A 22,015-nucleotide genomic window follows, 5' to 3' on the forward strand; every position below is an offset into this window, starting at 1 on the left:
AGAAAATCTAGATCCTGCCCTGCAGAGCATTAGGAGACAGCAAGTATGAATAACTGCCCAGAGTCTGGGTATCTGGATACCAAACCAGACTGGTGAGAAGACGACCCAGAAAAAACGGTGGGACCTGCTGTCGGAAGCGCAGCCCATTGATACCAACCTGAGGCAGAGGGTGATGTTTAGAAAAATGCTAATAAAATCCCAATGATTAACCTAGTGATTAAACAGTAATTGAAAAGCCATTAAAAAGAGTGAGGAGGAACCTGGTTTTCTCATTTCTTTTGATCTTTCTGCAAAATAGCATCTATTGCTGTGTAGCAAATTATCCCATAATTTAGTAGCTGCAAACAGTGAACATCTAAGTGCTGGACAAGGAAACTGAGGGACAGAGGGTAACTTTCCCCAAAGCCCATCGCCAGCAAGTGGTTTCTGCCTCACTGTACCGTCATGTGTGACCACCAGGGATCACGGGCTGGCGAAGAGGAGACAGGCCTGTTCATTCCTTTTCAAGTTAAGGTAACAAACTGCTCTGCTTGACCCCTGGTTGGCTTGAAGCTTTGGGGCCTCACAGTTGTCCTATTAAGGCAGAAGTTGGCTTTTCCAAACTACAGGCTTACCTTTGGAGATATAGATATAGCTAGATATTGACCACAACAATAAATCTCTCAATAAAGCAAATCACATGAATTTTTTCATTTCCTACTGCATGTAAAAGTTACATTTATATTGCAGTCTATTAAATGTGCAAGAGCATTTTTTCTTTAGGTGTACAGACCTTAATTTAAAAGTAATGCTGTTGGGAACATGGCACTGGTAGGCTTGCTCGACACAGGGTTGCCACAAACCTTCAATTTGTTAAAAAAAAAATGCAGTACCTGCAGAGAACAATGAAATGAGGTTTACCTGTACAATGAAGTATCAACAGAAATGAGAGTGAAGAAGCCCCCAAAGCTGTATGATCACGTATTCACGTGAGCCCAGCAGCCTGGTGAGGAAAGGGGGCCCAAGTTCAGTGTTTCCCCAATAGCCACGAGGCAAGTTGAGTGCTGTCTCACCATTCCATGCCACACTGTGAAGGCAGAAAACCGCCAGTGCTCACAAACTCACCGCTGTGCAACTGTGGGCAAATAACATTACTCTTTCAAACCTGGTAGTTTAGTCATGCAGTCGTGTCCAACTCTTTGCAGCCCTATGGACTGTAGCCCGCCAGGCTCCTCTGTCCATGGGATTCTACAGGCCAGAATACTGGAGTGGGTTGCCATTTCCTTCTCCAGGGGATCTTCCCAACCCAGGGATTGAACCTGGGTCTCCTGCACTGAAGCACCAGGGAAGCCCTAGAATGCGGTAAAAACAACCAATTACAATTCTGAAGGAAAGTACCACTGAATTATGGAGATGGATAGTGTAGAACTGAGGCAAACTCATCTAGTCTTGCTGAAGGCTGCAGCCAACACTGTTCCTGGATCACATTTTAGACTTATCACATCATAAAAGCATTTTACCATCTATAGATTCAATGCAATTCCTCCCAAAATTCCAATTGCAACTTTCAGAGAAGAAAAAACTCTAAAATTTGTATGGAAGCACAAAAGATCCTGAATAGTCAAAAGAAAAAGAAAGCTGGAGGCACAATTCCTCATTTTAAGCTTAATAAAAGCTCAAAAACAGACACATGGGCTAATGAAACAAAATTGAGAGCCCAGAAATAAATGCACACATATACATAGAATCAACTAATATCCGACAGGGGAGTCCTTAAGACTCAGTGGGGAAAGAACAGTCTTTTCAGTAAATGGCACTGGGAAAATTAGATAACCATGCACAAAAGAATGAAATTGGTCCCCCTCCCCCCTTATACCACTCATAAAAATTAACTTGAAAGAATAAAGACTTACATATAAGACCCAAACTGTAAACATGTTAGAAGAAAACAAGGGGAAAGCTCGACACTGGTCTTGGCAACAATTTTTGGCAATGACACCGAAAACAACAAGGGAGAAATCAACAGCTGGGACTATTTACTGGCAAACTAGAAGGAGCTCTGCCTGGCAAAGGGGCCCAACAAACTGAAAAGGCGATCACATGGGAGAAAACATTCGCAAACTATCTGATAGAGGTTAACAGCTAAAATATATAAGGAATTCTAGAAATCGGCTGCAGAAAACCACCTGACTTAAAAATGGGCACAAGACTTCAATGTACATTTTTCCAAAGACATAGGGATGGCCAGCAGGCGCACAAAAAGGTGCTCAGCATGATGAGTCATTAGGGAAATGGAAATCAAAATCGCAATGAGGCACCATTTCTCACGGGTCAGCATGGCTACCACCAAGAGATGAGAAATACCAAATCTCGTCAAGGATGTGGAGAAAAGGGAACCCTCGCGCAGTACTGGTAGGGATGTCAACTGGTGCGGTGACTATGGGAAAGAGCATTGCTGTTCCTCAAGAAGTTAAAACAGAACTACCATATGACCCAGCAACCCCAATTCTGGGTATATATCCCAAGGGAACGAAAAGTTACCCTCAAGAGATTGCTGCATCCCCATGTTCACTGTAGCATTATTCAAAATAGCCAAGACACGAAAACTGAAGTTTCCCTTGATAAATGAAAGGATTTTTTAAAATGTGGGATACATACACAATGGACTATTATTCAGCCATTAAAAAGAAGGAATCCCTGCCTTTGACAACAACATGGATGGACCTTTAGGGTTAAATGAAATGAGTCCGAGAAAAGCCAGCACTGTATGCCTCCCTCACGGAGAATCTCAAAGATAAGAAGAGTAGTGGTTGTCAAGAGCCAGATACAAATGTCCAGCTAGAAGATGGGTAAGTTGTAGGGATCTAAGGGACAGCATTGTGACTATAATTAACAATGCCGTATGATACTTGAAAGCTGTTGAGAGTAGATCTTAAAAGTTATTACCACAGAAGTGGCAATTATGTGACAGGACAGAGTTAACCTTATTGTGGTAATCATTTCTCAGTGTAATATGTGTATCAAATCATGTTGTACACCCTCAGCTTACATATGCTATATGTCAATAACATCTCAATAAAACGGGGGGGGGGGGACTTACATGTATTAAACTTAAGCATTTTTTGAGTCATAGAACCACAGATCATTGAGAAGTGTTTTGCACACATCTTACCATTAAGCATAAAGAATATTTCTTCTTTCTCTTATATTGTTATTTGGAGCCACTGGGAGCGGGGGGAAGAGGTAAGTCCTCTGCATGATCACTCTTATGCTAGCAGAATTTATCCTTCACACTTCTCTGCAATAAACCAACCATGGCAATATTTTCTAAGGCAGTTTATGTCTCCATGGCATACAACTATGAAATTAGTCACAAATGAAAAGTAACTGTAATCCACATACTGGACAGTAATTTGGGATTACCAAACACATTATCAACTAAAGGTTTCCTAAGATTATATAAATTTTTAACTAGATTACAATGTTCACAATACTTTCAAAATAAAGAACTTTGATGTTATGAAGGCTTTTCCAGTCATCTGTGGGCCCTTCTACCCCTCTGAGCATTTATTAACACCTGTTATATCCTGTGCATTGCTTGTCTCTGAGGACTTAGCTCACCAGAAGAACAGACCAGGTACAGGTTCCTCCCAGACTTCTCCCAAGGATACAGGGGCAGATTTCCAGGACTATGAGCAAAAGACTACTTACACAGAAAATCTTCAGTGCATGAAGCAGGGCAGCAAAGCCAGCGCTCTGGGACAACCCAGAGGGATAGGATGAGGCAGGAGGGGCATTCAGGACGGGGGGGACACATGTATACCTGTGGCCGATTCATGCTGAGGTATCACAAAAACCATCACAATATTGTAATTATCCTCCAAACAATTAAAAAAAATCCCAACAACTACTAGAATTAGTAATATAATAAGTAATTAGAAAAAGAACTTTTTAAAAATCAGCAGTTCCACTCATAATAGTGTGAAAAGAGGTACTTAGGAATAAACTTTTGAAAAGAGTGTAAGATCTCTGCATAAAAAGCCTCAACTTTTTTGATGATAGAAATTAGGGAAGATCTGAATACATGAAGAGAAAACAGCATGTTTATGGATTAGAGACTCAGTATTATTATATTTCAATTCTACCCACTGATCTACAGATTCAATATAATCTCATCAAAATCCCATAACAGCAACAATAAACAACCCAGTTTTAAAAAGCTTTTGAAAAAAAACTTTACGTGGACCATTTTTTAAATCTTTATTAAGTTTGTTACAGTATTGCCTCTTTTTTTGTTTGTTTGTTTTGGTTATTTTGACCATGGCATGTCGGATCTCAGCTCCCCAACGAGGGATCGAATCCCCTGCCTTGGAAGGCAAAGGCTTAACCAGGAAGTCCCCAACCGATATTTTTCCAATGGGCAAAGGACTTGAATAGTCATTTCTCTGAATAATAAATACAAATGGCCAATAAGCACATGAAAAGGGACTGACTGCACATGGTTAGTCATTAGGCAGATGTCCATCAGACCCTGGGTGAGGTGCCACTCCACATCTATCTACTAGGATGGCTAGGATTTTAAAATTATTAATTATAAAACAAGTAATGGCAAGGATGTGAAGACACTGAACCCTTGTGTGTGGCTGGTGGGAGTTTTAAATGGTACAGCAGCTGTGGTAAAATGGTTTGGCCGTTCCTCAGAAAGTTAAATATTGAGTTACCATATGATCCAACAATTCCACTCATTGGTATCTACACAAAAGAAATTTGTACATCCATGTTCGTAATAGTATTTACAATGGCCAAAACATGGAAGTAACCCAAGTATCCATCAACAGGTGAATGGATAAACAGTATTTCATGCTGCAATTGTTTGTACACAAACAAGAAACCATTGTCCAACCATAAAAAAGAATGAAATTCTGATACATGCTATAAGATGGATGAACCTTGAAACATGCTATATTTAAAAAGCCAGACCAAAAAAGCTGTAATACTCTATGACTCCATTTATATGTTTGTCCAGAATAGACAAATTCATAGAAAAATAACAGAGGCTGTGTCAGGGGCTGGAAGGAAGGGGAAATGGAGAGTTCCAGCTTAATGGGTACAACCTTTCTACCCGGGAAGACAAAGTGCTAGAAATAGCTGGTGAATGTTCTTACTGCCATTATACTGTATACTTAAAAGTGGCTAAAATGTCACATGTGAGTTGAAGTTAGGACACATCCTCTTACCATACACAAAAATAAATTCAGGATGAGGGTCTGAAGACTTAAACATAAGATGCGACACATAAAACTCCTAGAAGAGATGATAGGCAAAGAATTCTCATCACCGTCAATCCCATGCCTGAGCAAATGCCCAGACAAAACTCTAATCCAAAAGATACAGGCACCTGTATGTCCACAGCAGCGCCACTCACAACAGCCAAGACATGGAGACAGCCTAAATGCCCACTGGCCGACGGACAGATGAAGATGTGGCGCACGTATACAGGGGAATACTACTGAGCCAGAAAAACAGTGTCATTTGCAGCAACACGGATGCAACCAGAGATTATCATACATGCTGCATGCAGTCAGAAAGAGAGATAAATACCACATATCACTTACATGTGGAATCTAAAATATGACACAAGGAACCTATCTACGAAATAGAAACAGAAGATATGGTTGTCAGAGGGGAGAGGTTTAGGGGAGAGAGAGCGTGGGAGGTTAGCAGATGTAAGCTATTACATATGGAAGAGATAAACAAGATCCTACTGTACAGCACAGGAACTACATTTAGTATCCTGTGATAAACCATAATCAAAAAATATTTTTAAAAAATATATATGTATAATTGAGTCCCTTTGCTGTACAGCAGAAATTAACATGGTAAATCAACTATACTTCAATTAAAAAATAAAAGTGGCTGAAATCATTTTAAGTTCTATGTATAAGAATTTAAAAAAATTTTAATTCCAGCAGGTTAGAAAAAAATTGACAAACTAATTCTAAAATTTATAGAAATACAATGTAACTATAAACACTCAAAGCAATTCTAACGTAAGCAAGTTAGAGAATTTATGCTACTTTTGTTTCAAGACAAACAAAAAAACTACATTTATCCAGACAGCCTGGTATTAGCAACAAATCAGTAACAGAAGAGAGAGCTCAGACAGTCATTATGTTGTCAAGAAAGGCCCCAATCAATTGAATGGAGAAAGGAAATTCTTTTTTAACAAGTGGAACTGGAACAGCTAGATAGCCCCCCCCACAAAAAAAATAGAACCTCGACCACTACCACACACCATACACAAGTATTAACCTGAGATGGAGCCTGGACTGTACAGCTTTTAGTGGAAAAATTAAAAGAATACCTTCATGATTTGGGTTAGGCACAGGGCTCTCAAGTCACAGAAAGCAACAAAAAAGAAAAAAAAGTTATAAATTAGATCTCAGCAAAATTAAAAGCTTCTGCTCATCAGAAGATAGCATAAAGAAAATGGATAGGCAACCTCCAAACTGGGAGAAATATTTACAAAACACACATGTGGCCATGGACTCAAGTGCTCTGCTCTGCAGAGGCTCACAATCTGGTGTGGGAGCACAGCTGTGACGGCGCCGGGGCAGCCACCGCAACAGGAGACAGCAGCGAGGGTGGGTAAGCAGCAACTGCTGAGCAGGGGGGGTTCTTGAAGACAGTGCTTCAGCTGAGACCTGAATGAGCTGGCATTAAACAAGTGGAAATGCAAATCAAAACCACAAAAAGGTATCATCACACACCAGTCAGAATGGCCATCATCAAAACGGCCTGCAAACAATAAATGCTGGAGACGGCGTGGAGAAAAGGGAACCCTCTTGCACTGTTGATGGAAATGCGAGCACTGATAAAACCACTATGGAGAACAGTGTGGCGATTCCTTTAAAAACTAGGAATAAAACTACCACACCACCCAGCAATCCCACTACTGGGCATATACCCTGAGACCAGAACTGAAAAAGACACGGACCCCAGCGTTTCCCGCAGCACTCCTGACACCAGCTGGATGCCCCCGCAGATGAAAGGATAAGGACACATACACACACTGAGGTCACACTCAGATATAAAAAGGAGCGCGTGTGAGTCCGTTCTAACGAGGCGGATAAACCTAGAGCCTATTATACAGAGGGAAGTCAGAAGGACAAAGATAAATACCATGCATTGATGCATATATAGGGCATCTTGAAAGAGGGTACTGATGGCCCTACGTGCAGAGCAGCAAAGGAGACATAAAGATAGGCTTCTGGGCTCGGCGGAGGGCAGCGTGGGGTGATTTGAGAGAATAGCACTGAAGCATATACATCACCACGTGCAAACAGATAACCAAGCAGAGTCTGATGCATGCCAGGGCTCTGTGGCGACCTGAAGGATGGGCGGGGGAGGGTGGGGCGTGGGAGGCTCAGGATGGGGGGACACACACATGCCCACGGCCAATTCATATTCACGAAAGGCAAAAACCACCACAACACTGTAATTACCCTCCAGCTTAAGTAAGCTTTTTAAAAAACAAGTGGAGAAACAGCCACCAAGAACCTTCCGGTATGTTACCCCAATAGTCCACGTCTCGTGTGCCAAAGAGTGGACTCGTCACATAAACATTTTCAACGCATCTTCAAGATGTGGGCACAAGTCTTACCATTTTATAGATGAGAAGTTTAAAATATAACATGTTTCCCACCACAGTTTAATGGGTGACCCAGGATTTGAATCCAGCATCCTTAAACACACTTTCTTAACCACAGTTTTGCAAATATTGTGGAATCTTCTATTTCAGTGACAATAATATCAACCACTAACATTGACCACTTTGGTTTACCTTGTCAGGTCCAAGCCAGAACTCAGTAACTTGGGAACAGAACCCAAGTTAGACGTGTCACCTCTGCATCTAGTGAGACCCCCATTTCCACAGCCTTGTGCAACTTCCTCAAGTTTCCCTGGTCCTGGGACAAGTTATTACAAGATGGGTGGCTGGAAGAACAGCACCCTGGCAGCCACAACTCCAGACCTAAGCAGGCATCCCCACCCGATATGACGTCATCCTCCCCCCTCACCTGCCACAAACCTACCTCCTCAGTTGTCGACCTTCCTTTCAGGGTAATGCTGGGCTTCCGGTCCCAGGCATCCTTAGGATTCTCACTGCTGTTCAGTCTTCCAGTTGTGCCCGACTCTTCGCGACCCCATGGACTGCAGCACTCCAGGCTTCTCTTCCCCTCACCATCTCCCAAAGTTTGCCCAAGTCCGTGTCCAAACTCGCAACAGCCGAACCCTGGAGAGGAGCACCCCAACTCAGCTTCTCCCTGGCTTCCCATCCTCCTTCCTGTCTCCATCCGTCTCCAAGTCTGACTCAGTGTTCTCTCCCTGAGGAAGGCTCTGATCCTGTGGCTGAGCAGAAGCCTGGGACCACAGCCAGCCAGTTAAGCACCAGCTAGATGCACGTGCTTTTCGTGACCCCTGACGGGGCCATTATAAACCAGCCCCCTGCTCTGGGCCGGGGAACACACAGGGAGCTCCCTAGCACCACGCCACACACATTTAAAAGTCACCATGAGAGAAGTGGGAAACGTGTGCCCATGCCATCCCATGTCCGCACTCAAACCAGATCAGTGACACCTAAGCTCCTCTAGATCTAACCTAGTGACCCATCCTGGAAACGGACACTAGATATGGGCAAGGCTGCCCAATGCCCCCGAGAGCATCACCCAGGCTCAGGCACGCAGGCCACTCCAGGCCCGAGGCAAGCACAGGCGTGCAGGAAGGGACCACAGGCCATGCACAGTGGGTGGGGGGTGGGGGGTTCCTGGAACCAGGAGGCACCTCCCCTCGGGCCACTCTTCTGTCCTGCAGAGAGAAATCATAAAAGACCTCCAAGCTGCTTGTAGTCTCCATTTTTTATTTTTATTTTTTTTTACAAAAACCCAACGTAAGACCATTGTGCTCGTGACTGGAAAAGGGGTGGGGTGGATGGACATGGCGTGAGTATTAGTAGAGCTTGCCCCTCCAGAACGCAAGCACTGCAGAGAGGAGCACCCACATTCACACAGGCAGGCCGCTCAGGAGGGACTCTTCCTCGGGGCACGGCGCCCGGGCCCTGCTGGAGCGGCGCACACAAGCGGAGGCCCACGGCGCAAGTCTGGTGGGTGCCTCCCCTCAGGCGGGTGTCTCTCAGGAGAGAGCAGACTGGCCCACTGGGGAGCAAGGATGCGCTGGGCTCTGGGAGCGCAGACGGCAGTGGGAGTTCACGGAACAGCTGACGTGTGTCTGCAGGGCTGTGCCAGGCTCCAAGAGTCAGCCAGGTGGCGCAGACAACTCTGGACTCCCCAAGGTAAACAACAGGCGTCAAAGGCACTGGAAGCCTGGATCTGGGCGGCCCCCTAACCCATCTCGCAAAATGTGATGGCTGTTCTCTGGGAGACCCGACCAGGCCCCCGAGAGCCCTGCCCCCGCCTCTCGCCGTGAGGAGTGTCCTTTACAGACGCAGCCCGTGTCCACCAGAGCCTGCAGTCCCGGCTCCTCCAAGTCAGAGTCACGCTCAGGTCCAACAGCGCCCCCTCGTCTGCTCTGACATCACCTCCCCCCACCACCCTTCAGTGCCCTGCGATGTCACCCACCACCTCAGAGCGCCAGCTGCTCCGGATCTGTCCCTGACACTCAGGACCCCGTGCCCTGGCTCCACCTCGGCGGGTCCTGACACAGCTAATTTCTCACCAGGGACCCTGTGCTCAGAGGCAGTCCAGGGGTTCCTCACATTAAAAGAGACAAGATAAAAATAGCAGCCACATTTATAGCTCAAAACACCACACTCTTTGGCTTCCCAAAGGGAAGAAGGCTACTGCTAAAAAGAATCAAGTCCAGGGTCAAAGGAGGAGTAATTAGAAAGTCAGGAGGTGGGGGTCTGGACCCCTTCACTGGGCTGCCGAGCAGCAGAGCTCATTTCCTAGGAAGCAGACTCAGCAGGGGAGACACAGGGAGATGCCAGCAGGGACGTCAGGAAGACACAGCCCGGTCCTGCCCCCCAACAGGGCAGGTCCCTCAGGTCCAGCAGCCCTCCAGGGGGGTGCTCCCTCCAGGACAGAGCTGGCTTCAGGTGACACCTGAAGAGGACCCTCTGGTGGGCAGGCAGGTCAGAGAGGGATGTGCCCCTGGAAACAGGTGCATGGGAGGTGGAGGTCCGGGGAAGAGGGAGCTGGCTTAAGGCATGTGCGTGCCCAGGACAGGCCCGAGCTTGTGTTCAGTCACTGAGGGGAACCTCCTAGACTCAGCCTCACTGGAGGAAAGGGGTGTCCAGAAATAACGGCAGCGGTCACGTGCTATATCCCAGCCAACGCCAGTGACACCACTCTCTTCAGTTCCCCTACTGCTGCCACCTCCAGAAAAAAAAAGCTTCCTTCTATTTCAGCCCAGGAAAATAGAGACTGAAACCCACAGGGGCAAGTGGTAATATGGGATATGAACACCTGTTCAATTTCAGGCTGGATTTGAGCTTAACCCAACAAATCCTATCCTCCCATCATCCTGACATAGACCAAACCAACGCCGGGGAGGGACTGGCACCCACCCGGCCTGAGGGATCTAGGAACTACAGGATGCGGGTCCAGATGGGGTGGGGAAGGTGAATTTCACCCAGGTATCATCCCAAGGCAGGTGCCTTGCTGTGGCTCCCGGCCAGCCGGGTGGGGATCAAAGGGTGCTGTGCTCACTTGCTCTGAGCCGGAAAGAGTCGGCCGACCTGCAACCAACCACTCAGACCCCCCTGAAGTGTAGCCGCCAGGCATCTGCTCTTTACGCGAGAGAACCTTCAGGAAAGTCTGCAGCCAAAGCACAACAGGTCTTGAAAAGGAGGGTCAAACAAAATGAACCATTTGGGGGTCTGTCTGCAGGTCTCGGTCCTTCCTGTACTCACTCTCAGACAGCGGGGAAAGGGGAGCCAGGTCAAGTACACAGCCAGCAGGGAGTCCTCGACACCCCTGTCCCAGGCAGGGAAGTTCAGCTGCCCCAAATACACAGGCCCTCCATCCCACCGAGAACTCGAGCGCAGGACAACTCGAGCCACAGAGCGCTGCTGGCAACAGGAAGCGGGGAAGGAGCCAACCTACAGGTCTGAACTCAGGCAAGACACCCCAGGGCCACGCCAGCCCTTTCTTGTTTCTGCACACAGGGGCCCCTGGGGAGGACGGAGACCATCTTTAAGGATGAGCCAGATACAGGAAGGCCAGGATCCTTCTCCACCAAAATACAGACCACCACGGTGGGACCCTCACTTTGTGAGATGGGCAGAAACGCCAAGCTCCCCCTCGAATACATACATATGTATATGTCTGTGAGTGTGTGTGCATATATCCGTATACACCCACATATACACACACACACATGTGTATATATACACACACATATATATAAATAAACCTTGAATGGCAAATCTGAAACTCTTTAAATAATAATAATAGTTGTTAGTGAATTAAAAAACCACAAGCCAGCTGTGCTGGGCTCGTGAGCTGTGTGAGTGACTCCCCAGAGTCCCCATGGTCCTCAGTGTAAGCTATCGTCAGTGCCCTGTTTAGGGAGCCCTGGTGGCCTGGGACCAGGCTTCCGGGCCTGGTGCCGCCGACTTCAGGAGCAAGGCAGCCCGCCCCTCCCGCCCCCCTGCGCCTCTCCCAGCAGAGGGCCTGGCCCGACCACGGTGGGTGTCCCTGAGGCCCTTCAGTGTCCAGGGCCCCCGAGCCGCCTCCCCCGCTCTGCTCGTCCTCGCCCCGCCGTGCAAGGCCCCTAGATGAACTTGAAGCACTTGGTCTTGTCGTGGGGCAGGCGGGTCTTGAAGAGCACAGAGTCCACGCGGAACTGCGTGTACAGCAGGGGCATGTAGCCGTACACCTTGACAAAGAAGTTGATACACTTGTGCCGCTCGTGGAAGTGGGAATCGTCGTGTGACAGAGCCTGAGGGCAGCCCGGGCATCGGAAAGTCCACCGTGAGGTCACCTGGGAGCCGGGAAGAAAGGGCAGAGGGTGAGAACCACGGTGCTAACACTGACGGAGGCCCCGCAGCTCGGCCTGTGAGGCCTCCGTTTCCATGGCGACAACACACAGCCCGATGCCCACGCTCATCCCCAGTCCTCTTCCTGACGGGGCATGCTCGGCATCTACACTGTCAGTAAGGATGTGCCTTCCAAACGGTCCATGCTTAACAGATATCGAAAGCCCTGAAGCCTTCAGTGTTACTTATCTCAGTGACTCTACTTCTAGTATTCCTCCTGGTGCACAGCCAGATGTTGCAGGGGCAAAGCTGTTCATTTCATTCATGTTTTTAACAGCAAAATACTGGAGAACTACCCATCAAAGGGGGACTGGTTAAATAATTATAAAATACTGCACATCCATTAAAAAGAAGTTTAAGAAAGTCATATTTAAAGGGAAAGTGATCATATTATAGTTTACTGGTTATTATTATGATGAATTTCAAGCAATCGGGAATGTATGCCGAGTAATACAACAGCTTCACCGTCAGCAACACGGCAGCCCAGACAATATAAGCCCCCTCAGCAGAGAATGCCCGAAAAGGCAGGACAAAATATAGACACCATCTCTTTAAATACACTGGCTGAGCTTGTGATGAAAGAAATGAAATCCTCAGAAGTCAAAGGAGTGAGAAGGCTTGAATCCGGAGAGACAGCCAGGAGCTCGCCTTCCGGAGGCTGGGGCAGACACTGTCATCAAATCAGGTCAGAAACATGCTGAAGCCGCAGAAACAAGCGGAAGGCCACGTGGGTGGGAGGCACCCCACAGAGCAAGGTGGTGAAGCACCGCTTCCTTCTGAGTCTGAGCTCCAAGAGGAGGAGGAAAATCCCCTCTGAGAAACTATAACCTCAAGCCGGCCTCACACAGCTGAGGCTACAATTTATGTCACCCTGTGTCCCAATATGCTAATTTAGCGTGAACAGGTCTTAAGCAGGGGGTGAGCCCAGGCACGAGAGAGAAACAAGTGCAAGCCCTCTCAGATCCAGGCCTCAAAGCAGTGCAGTAAGCAGCATCCAAAGAATATGACCTCACAGTCAAAAATCACACAACAGGGATGGGTCACATGGAGGAGAATATGCAGAAAGAAACGACAGAAGAAACACTGCACAGCAGCAGGACTCTCAGACAGAGACAGGACAATAAACGGTCTCAGGTGCACAGCAAGATGTTGAAAGATTACTCAAGGTTTGATGGAAGAAACAGCGGCTATCAGAAAAAGTCCGTGCGGACATGAAAAGGAACCAGATGAGGACTCCCCTGGTGAGGCGGCGGTTAACACCACGCCTCCAATGCAAGCAATGCGGGTTCAATCCCTGGTGAGGGAACCAAGATCCCACATGCTGTGTGGCGCAATCAAAAAAGAAAAGGAAAAAGAACCAAACAGAACAACAGAAATGGAAAGTACATAAACTTATTGTGATCATCATCTCGTGATGGTTTGTAAGGCAAATCATTAAGTTGCATGTCAATTACATCTCAATAAAACTGGGAAGAAAAAAAAGTATACTGAATTAAATCAGAGACTCAGTGGATGGGTGAAGAGAAAATCAGTGATAAAAAGTATACTAAAATTATTCCCAGAATGGAAAATACTGGAAAAAAGCTTTAAAGAAATATGAAAGCAAGATGAAGAGACATGGAGGGCTTCCCTGGTAGCTCAGTGGTAAAGAATCCGCCTGCCAATGCAGAAGACACAGGTTCACCCCTGATCTGGGCAGATCCCACAGGCCCCAGAGCAACTAAGCCCACGCGCCACAAGCACTGGGCCTGCGCTCTGGAGGCGGGAGCCACAGGTGCTGAGGCCCGCAGGCCCCAGGGCCCGTGTTCCGCAACAAGAGAAGCCGCCACAATGAGAAGCCCGGGCACCGCAACTAGAGAAAAGCCTGAGCAAGCGAAGACCCAGCACAGCCATAAATAAATAAATAAATAAATAACGTTATTTAAAAAAAAAAAAAAAGACTAAGAGACATGGAAAAAGATAACTGTATGATTCCATTTATTTAAAGTTGAAAACTGATCCTGGAACAGAAAAAAGCTATCATTCCCGCAGCTGAGCTCTCCTTCCTGCTCTGAGCTGAGCCACCTGCCTCCTGGGACCCAGCCCACACTCTGGCCTTCTGGATAGATCCCTGCAGGAGGGCGTGTGCAAGGCAAGACGCTCCTGAAGTACAAGATTACGTTAGAGGGGACCTGTCTTAGCAGATACAAAAGCTAATTCTAAAGCTATGATAATTCATGTGAATTTGGCACGTGAACAAACTGGACCAGCAGGCCAGAGTAAGAACCCGTGAACAGATCCACGTGCACACAGACGTCTGCTGAGTGACCTTCCAGCACTGCACGCCACTGGGTATGGGTGAACTGAGTGTGTGATGAATGCTGCTTAGGAGACAAAAATGAACTCAGGGCCCTAGCTCACATTATACACAAAAATCACTTCCACAAGGATTAGTGATTTAAACACAACAAGGCAAAACCTACACCTTTTAGAAGGGTGTGGGGCCTATTTAAGACCCTGGGCAACGAAAATAAACTACAGTCACAAGCATCAGCACTGACTGAGCTCACACACTGACTTTTTAAAAACCTAAATGCAGAGGAACACATATAGTCTGATTTCATTTACATAAAATTTAAAGACGCCAATCACTTAGAGATGAATGAGTGAGTGAAAATCGCTCAGTCGTGTCCAGCTCTTTGCGACCCCATGGACTATACAGTACAGTCTATGGAATTCTCCAGGCCAGAATCCTGCAGTGGGCAGTCTATCCCTTCCCCAGGGGATCTTCCCAACTCAGGGATCAAACCCAGGTCTCCCGCATTGCGGGCAGATTCTTTACCAGCTGAGCCACAAGGGAAGCTCAAGAACACTGGAACGGGCAGCCTATCCCTTCTCCAGGGGATCTTCCCAACTCAGGGATCAAACCCAGGTCTCGCACATTGCAGGCGGATTCTTTACCAGCTGAACTACAAGGAAAGCCTTAGAAATGAATATACATCGGTAAAAATGCTTTTCTTTTTAAGGGAGGAGGGGAAGGGGATTTTTAAAACTAAACTCAGGGTAGCAGTTATCAATGGAGGGAAGCAGCAGGCCGGGATGACCAAGATACATATACAAGGAGCTGGTAGTGAGAATGTTAAACTTTCTCATTTTCAGTTATCATTTTTATTGCACGGGTATTTGTTTAAAGAATCAAGGGACTTCCGTAGGGGTCCAGTGGCTAAGATTCAGCTCTCCGAAGGCAGTCTCAGGTCCCATCCCTGTCAGGGAACTAGATCCCACATGCCACAACTAAGATCCAACACAGCCAAATAAATAAGTATCTCCAAAAAGAATCAAATATGGCTATGTATGTATGAAACATACATTACTATTGGTTTAAAACATACGAATGAAATGTTATGCTTAAAGGGGGGAGGAAGATAACAAACAAGCAAACCCACCAGGTTTGTCAAATATTGACACTTTGTCCTATTTGTTTTAGGCAACACATATATTTTTCTTTTCTTTTTTTTTTTTTTTGCAAAAGAAACAGAATATTACAAAGAGTTAATCCGTATGCCACCACTCCCTCCCTCCTTTCCTCTCCTGCAATGTCATGGGGAACATGACCTTCAATTATACTTGACAAAACCAAACTTTCTTCAAAATAAATGTCCCAATGTACACCCACCAGCCCTGATCAACATCTGCAATTTCTACACATCCTTACTGCCGTCTGGTACCATCACACTTTCATTTCTGCTTGATGGTATAAACTATATCACAATGTTTTAACGTCCACTTCCCTGATTATTACAGAAGACCAGCACCCTTCCACATGTTGATTAATCATCTAGGTTTCTACTACACTGAACTACTTTCTTACAAGCTTAATGCATCGACCGGGCCGTCTTCTCCTTTGGAAGCCCTTTATCGGCAGCAACTCTTTGCCATGTGCCAGGACTGCAAATGTCACATCTGGATATCGAGCTTTTTGAACAAAGCTTTGAACTTTAATACATTCAAACGAATCTATCTTCTCCTCCAGATTTTGTACTTTTTGTTTCTCTTTGTCTATATCACAAAAACACTTCTGTATTTTTTGTTACAAGTTTTAAAGCTTGCTATTAACATTTGGTTTATTAAGCCATCTGGAATTTACTTTGTGTATGACATGTACTTCTGTTCCATGCAGAAAGTGCTATTCCCAAGAGGCCACCTTTATCACGTGTCAAGCTTCCGTGCAGGCGGGCCTGAGTCTGCACTCTGCCCTGTAGCACTGCCTTTGTCAGTCTCTGTGCCAAGATCACAGGCATCTGTCCTGATTCTGTACTTTAACACCGAGCCACGCTTTCTGACAGGGCCAGCTCCCCTCTTCCTCACTAGCGCCTTAGCTATCCTGGCTCTTTGCCTTTCAACACAAATCTGAGGGTCTCTTTGTCAAGTTTCACTCCAAGCCAAATTAAACCAAATAAAGTATCCTACTAGAATTTAGGGGTTTTTTTTGATGGTGTGATGGTTAATTTTATTGCCACCTAATAGGATTTTGATTAGAGTTACACCGACATTTTACACTTGGGGAGAACTGCTATCCTGACCACATGAATGTGGATGTGGTCTCTACCTCCATTTATTTAGTGGGTAACCTTGAGAAACCTGTATGCAGGTCAGGAAGCAACAGTTAGAACTGGACATGGAACAAAAGACTGGTTCCAAATAGGAAAAGGAGTTCGTCAAGGCTGTATATTGTCACCCTGCTTATTTAACTTCTATGCAGAGTACATCATGAGAAACTCTGGGCTGGAAGAAGTACAAGCTGGAATCAAGATTGCCGGGAGAAATATCAATTACCTCAGATATGCAGATGACACCACCCTTATGGCAGAAAGTGAAGAGGAACTAAAAAGCCTCTTGATGAAAGTGAAAGAGGAGAGTGAAAAAGTTGGCTTAAAGCTCAACATTCAGAAAACGAAGATCATGGCATCTGGTCCCATCACTTCATGGGAAATAGATGGGGAAACAGTGGAAACAGTGACAGACTTTATTTTTGGGGGCTCCAAAATCACTGCAGATGGTGACTGCAGCCATGAAATTAAAAGACACTTACTCCTTGGAAGGAAAGTTATGACCAACCTAGACAGCATATTAAAAGGCAAAGACATTACTTTGCCAACAAAGGTCTGTCTAGTCAAGGCTATGGTTTTTCCAGTGGTCATGTATGGATGTGAGACTTGGACTGTGAAGAAAGCTGAGCACCGAAGAATTGATACTTTCGCACTGTGGTGTTGGAGAAGACTCTTGAGAGTCCCTTGTTCTGCAAGGAGATCCAACCAGTCCATCCTAAAGGTGATGAGTCCTGGGTATTCATTGGAAGGACTGATGCTAAAGCTGAAACTCCAATACTTTGGCCACCTCATGCGAAGAGCTGACTCACTGTTAAAGACTCTGATGCTGGGAGGGATTGGGGTCAGGAGGAGAAGGGGACGACAGAGGATGAGAGGCTGGATGGCATCACTGACTCGATGGACATGAGTTTGAGTGAACTCCAGAAGTTGGTGATGGACAGGGAGGCCTGGCGTGCTGTGATTCATGGGGTCGCAAAGAGTCGGACACGACTGAGCAACTGAACTGAACTGAACCAAACCTTATCTTACTACTGACTTCAACAGGGACCTTCTAAACTGTCACAATTAAGTGTAATATTTGCTAGAGTATTCATGCAGTCAATGTTGTGCGTTTTGCTTAGTTGTGTCCAGCTTTTTGTGACCCCGTGGACTGTAGCCCACCAGGCTCCTCTGTCCATAGGATTCTCCAGACAAGAATACTGTAGTGGGTTGCCATTCCCTTCTCCAGGGGATCTCCCCAGCCCAGGTATCGAATTCCAGTCTAACACACTGCAGGAACCACCAGAGAAGGCCCCATGCAGTCAATAAACTCTGGAAACTCTCATATTATATTTTCAAGACTGCCCCTCCCATCTCTCCAGTCTTCCCTTTCTGGCACTGTGTTAGATTTTACAGCCTTCACATCTCTTCATCTTTCTTATCTTCCATCTCCTTATATCTCCATAATACCTTCTCAGAAATGTATTCACATTATTCACGCATCATCTACTAGGTCATTAACTTTCTCTTCAGCTGTCTTATCATTTTATCCCATTCACGAAGACTGTCATTTTAATAACTATAATTTTCATTTCCAGTAGTTCTATTTAGGTTTTTTAAATCTGCATGTTCTATTTTCTTTCTGAATATATTTTTTTCCTGAATAATTTTAAAATTATTATTACTATGATAAACTGAGAAAACAATTAAAATTGGATGGCCCATCCTGTTAATTCCAGCTGAAGAATACTTACCACCCACAGCCAGTATCAGCCATCAGAAGTCCAGTTGCTAGAGTTGAAACTGAGGAGTGATCATAACCACAGGCCAGGGCGCCAAGGGACACTCACACCAGAGATAAAACTCTGAAGGAGCCATGACCCCCAGAGGTCCCTCCACAGGACTCCACCATCCCCTTCCGCCACCCTCCCACCCGCCGGCAGTTCTCTAGCCGTCTTCCAGTTTACAGGCAACAGTGTGCCACTTACTACCCTCCCCATCAGCTTCGACTGCAGCAGGAGACAGATGTCAGGGCTCAGAGAAGGCAGGCTGTCATCAAACCACGTCTGTGTCCAGTACTCTACTCTGTTCTCCCTGTACCTCATCTCAGACGCCAGCACTCAACCTCAGGGAGAAAAGTCTCTTAACCTGCAAGTGACTCAAAAAGGTATACTGCTTTTTATACTGCTTTTATAAGGCATTTTCTCCTTATATATGCTCTTTTAATAAAGGTATTTTCACTGAAGCGGTGGTTTCCAAATAAATGTTTTTAATCATGTAACCCACTACTAAAAAAATGTTGTGATTGCAACCCCAGTACATTTATTAAAAAAAAAATCTATATATAGGAACTTCCCTGGTGGTCCAGTGGCTACATAATATACACAGAGAGAGAGCGGGGAAAAAACTGAGGGCAAGAGGAGAAGGGGGCAACAGAGGATGAGACGGTCGGATGGCATCACTGACTCAGTGGACATGAGTTTGAGGAAACTCAGGAAGACAGTAATGAACAGAGAAGCCTAGTGTGCTGGAGTTCATGGGGTCACAAAGAGTTGGACATGACTGAGCAACTAAACAACAACTATATATATATGTGTGTGTGTGTGTGTGTGTGTGTGTGTGTATAATAAAACATACAAAAAATTAAGAAGAATAAAGTAAATTGTATAAACTGAAGTTTGAACACTTACTAAAGCAACATCATGGATTATATTTTACACAGGAATATTTCAAGTAATTTAGTCTAAGTAAAGTTCTGCTTAGTAATGGTAAGGAAAATCTTGAATAGATGTTGAGAACTTACTCAGCATTAATATTAAGACACTTACTTATGTATTCTCTCTCTAATTCCTTATCCCATAAGCCATCTCCACCCGTCTTCTCAATGCTTTATGAGTTTTTCATCCTTTATTCTGAATGAAGTCTATTTACATACTAGATCTCTCCTCTTCAAAAAAATAATAGTACATTATTCAAAGGAACAAGATGAAATTAACCCTGTGTGGTTTATTTAGTCAATATTGACAAGATATTAACATTATTGAAAGAATATAGCTATCACCTAAAACAGTCATGCTTTCCTAATTATAACAAGGGAGGGGACAGTGAAAATTTGAAGTATTTAAAGCAAAAAAAAAAAATTACTACTTTATAATATAAAATAGTATATATACCTGATAAAATTAGGTAAATTAATGAAAATACTGAGTTCAAACTGGTTCTATAATATGAAGTAAATAACTGGACTCAGAATTTGAAGACAGGCTCAACTTACTGAGCCTCTGACTTTAAAAAGTCATTGTAATTTTTCCAGTTTTCACTTTTGTTGTTCAGTCGGTAAGTCATGTCTGACTTTCTGCGATGCCACGCTCCCCTGTCCTTCACTATCCCCCCAAGTTTGCTCAGATTTATGTCCACTGAGTCAGTAATGCTATCTAACCATCTCATCCTCTGCAGCCCCCTTCTCTTTTTGCCTTCAATCTTTGTCAGCATCAGGGTCTTTCCACTGAATCGGATCTTCACATCAGGTAGCCAAAGAATCATGTATACCATAAGCAAATTATTTACACCTCATTCTCTATACTGGAGAGATGTTTAACCAATGAAACATTGGCCTAATAACAGAACAAACATGCTTCCATGAGGATGAAAAATGCACCCTGTCTGTGAGTGCTTACTGTGACTGATGGTATTATTAGGTACCTAATCACTCAGATACTTTAAATTTTCATGAATAATGTCTTATGATCTAATAGGGAGTTATAATTAGAAAGCAAACATCTCGCTGGAGTCAAGTCCCTGGTTACACAAGAAAGGATAAATAAGGAACAGAAAAGTGCACCAATCACTAATTTCTTTATAAGACCTTTGCCTCCCTTCCTTAGAATTCACAAAGAAGTATGCTTTTTTTATCATTTACTATCAGATCTACCACTGTACCTGGAAAACATGTTATTTTATATAAAAATACTATCATCATTCAGAGTTTAAAAAAAAAAAAAACACAATTTGGTGCATTATTTTGCTAATTATTCTTCTCTTACAAGGCTTTAGTAGAAGGCTAAAGAATGTGAGAAACTATGGGGTAACCAGGAGTTAAGTTATGACCCTGAGCCACACTTGGCAAAAGGCTGGAATAGGTATGAATGAATGCATAAAGGCCCAGGGGCTTCTCTACTTGTCTGTTTTGCTTTGTTGCTGGAATCAGTGTTCTCTAGTTACCACTCTTGCTTAAAACTAAAGATACAGTTTGACCATCATCATTTGTACAGCCTAGTGGCTACTTAGTCTAGAACTTATATTCAAAACGTACAATAAGAAGAATGAAATATACACCAAATTATTATTTACTCATGGTCTTAATGATATCCATGAAGTTAAAATTATTTTATAAAATTAAATAATACGACTTGATGATAATAATATAAGGACATCAGGAGTGAATCCATAACATAAGACACTGACAGAGCACAGTCATAAACACTATTAATTGGAACTGACAGACTCTCTAGTATTAACTGTTACAAGGCCTTTACCGTAGCCCTCACCAGGAGAGCTTCCACCTGTCTGAATCTACAATAATGACAGAGACAGTGATGGGACTGGTCTTTATGTGCACCAAGTATGAAATTGGTACCAGTCTGGTCAAGTCTACTCACCAACTCAAAGACAGAGAAAGAACTCAAATTTCTACAATTTGGGGGGTACTTTTGTTTTGTATAAATACCTTATGAAGAACTTATGTGCCAGGCACTATTCTTAGAGTTTTATACACAGAAATTCTTACATTTTGGGTGCCAAGGACACACCACCTCCCATTCTGGTTTGGCAGTCTGGGGAAGCCTATGGACCCTCCTTAGAATGCTTTTAGACATGTAAAATATAAGAAATTACAAAGGAAATGGCAGAGGATGAGATGGTTAGATAGCATCACTGACTCAATGGACATGCTGCTGCTGCTGCTGCTGCTAAGTCGCTTCAGTCGTGTCCGACTCTGTGTGACACCATAGACGGCCTCCCACCAGGCTGCCCCGTCCCTGGGATTCTCCAGGCAAGAACACTGGAGTGGGTTGCCATTTCCTTCTCCAAGGCATGAAAGTGAAAAGTGAAAGTGAAGTTGCTCAGTCATGTCCGACTCTTAGCGACCCCATGGACCGCAGCCTACCAGGCTCCCAGTCCATGCGATTTTCCAGGCAAGAGTACTGGAGTGGGGTGCCATTGCCTTCTCATGAATCTGAGCAAACTCTGGGAGATGGTGGAGAACAGAGAAGCTTGGTGTGCTGCAGTCCATGGGGTTGCAAAGAGTCACGACTTAAGGACTGAACAACAACAAAGGAAACAAGTAATACTGAAACACAGAAATACATGTTCTCTTTTAGAGGTAACACAATCCAGGGAAAAGTTAGTAACTGCC

At 44.8% G+C, this 22,015-nt stretch overlaps 1 protein-coding gene across 13 annotated transcripts in view; it reads right to left on the reverse strand.

Moving 5' to 3' along the window:
* Positions 1-8,879: 8,879 nt before the first annotated feature.
* EXTL3 (exostosin like glycosyltransferase 3) overlaps positions 8,880-22,015 on the reverse strand; it is a 128,512-nt gene continuing 115,376 nt past the window's right edge. For all 13 annotated transcript variants that reach the window (XM_055577751.1, XM_055577742.1, XM_055577745.1 and 10 more), the window contains one exon: positions 8,880-11,979. In XM_055577751.1, the coding sequence (XP_055433726.1) occupies positions 11,770-11,979 (210 nt within the window). In that variant the 3' untranslated portion in view covers positions 8,880-11,769. The remainder of the gene's footprint in view (positions 11,980-22,015) is intronic.

This window comes from Bubalus kerabau, chromosome 4 (genome assembly GCF_029407905.1).
Source record: "Bubalus kerabau isolate K-KA32 ecotype Philippines breed swamp buffalo chromosome 4, PCC_UOA_SB_1v2, whole genome shotgun sequence".
NCBI classification, from domain to species: domain Eukaryota; kingdom Metazoa; phylum Chordata; class Mammalia; order Artiodactyla; family Bovidae; genus Bubalus; species Bubalus kerabau.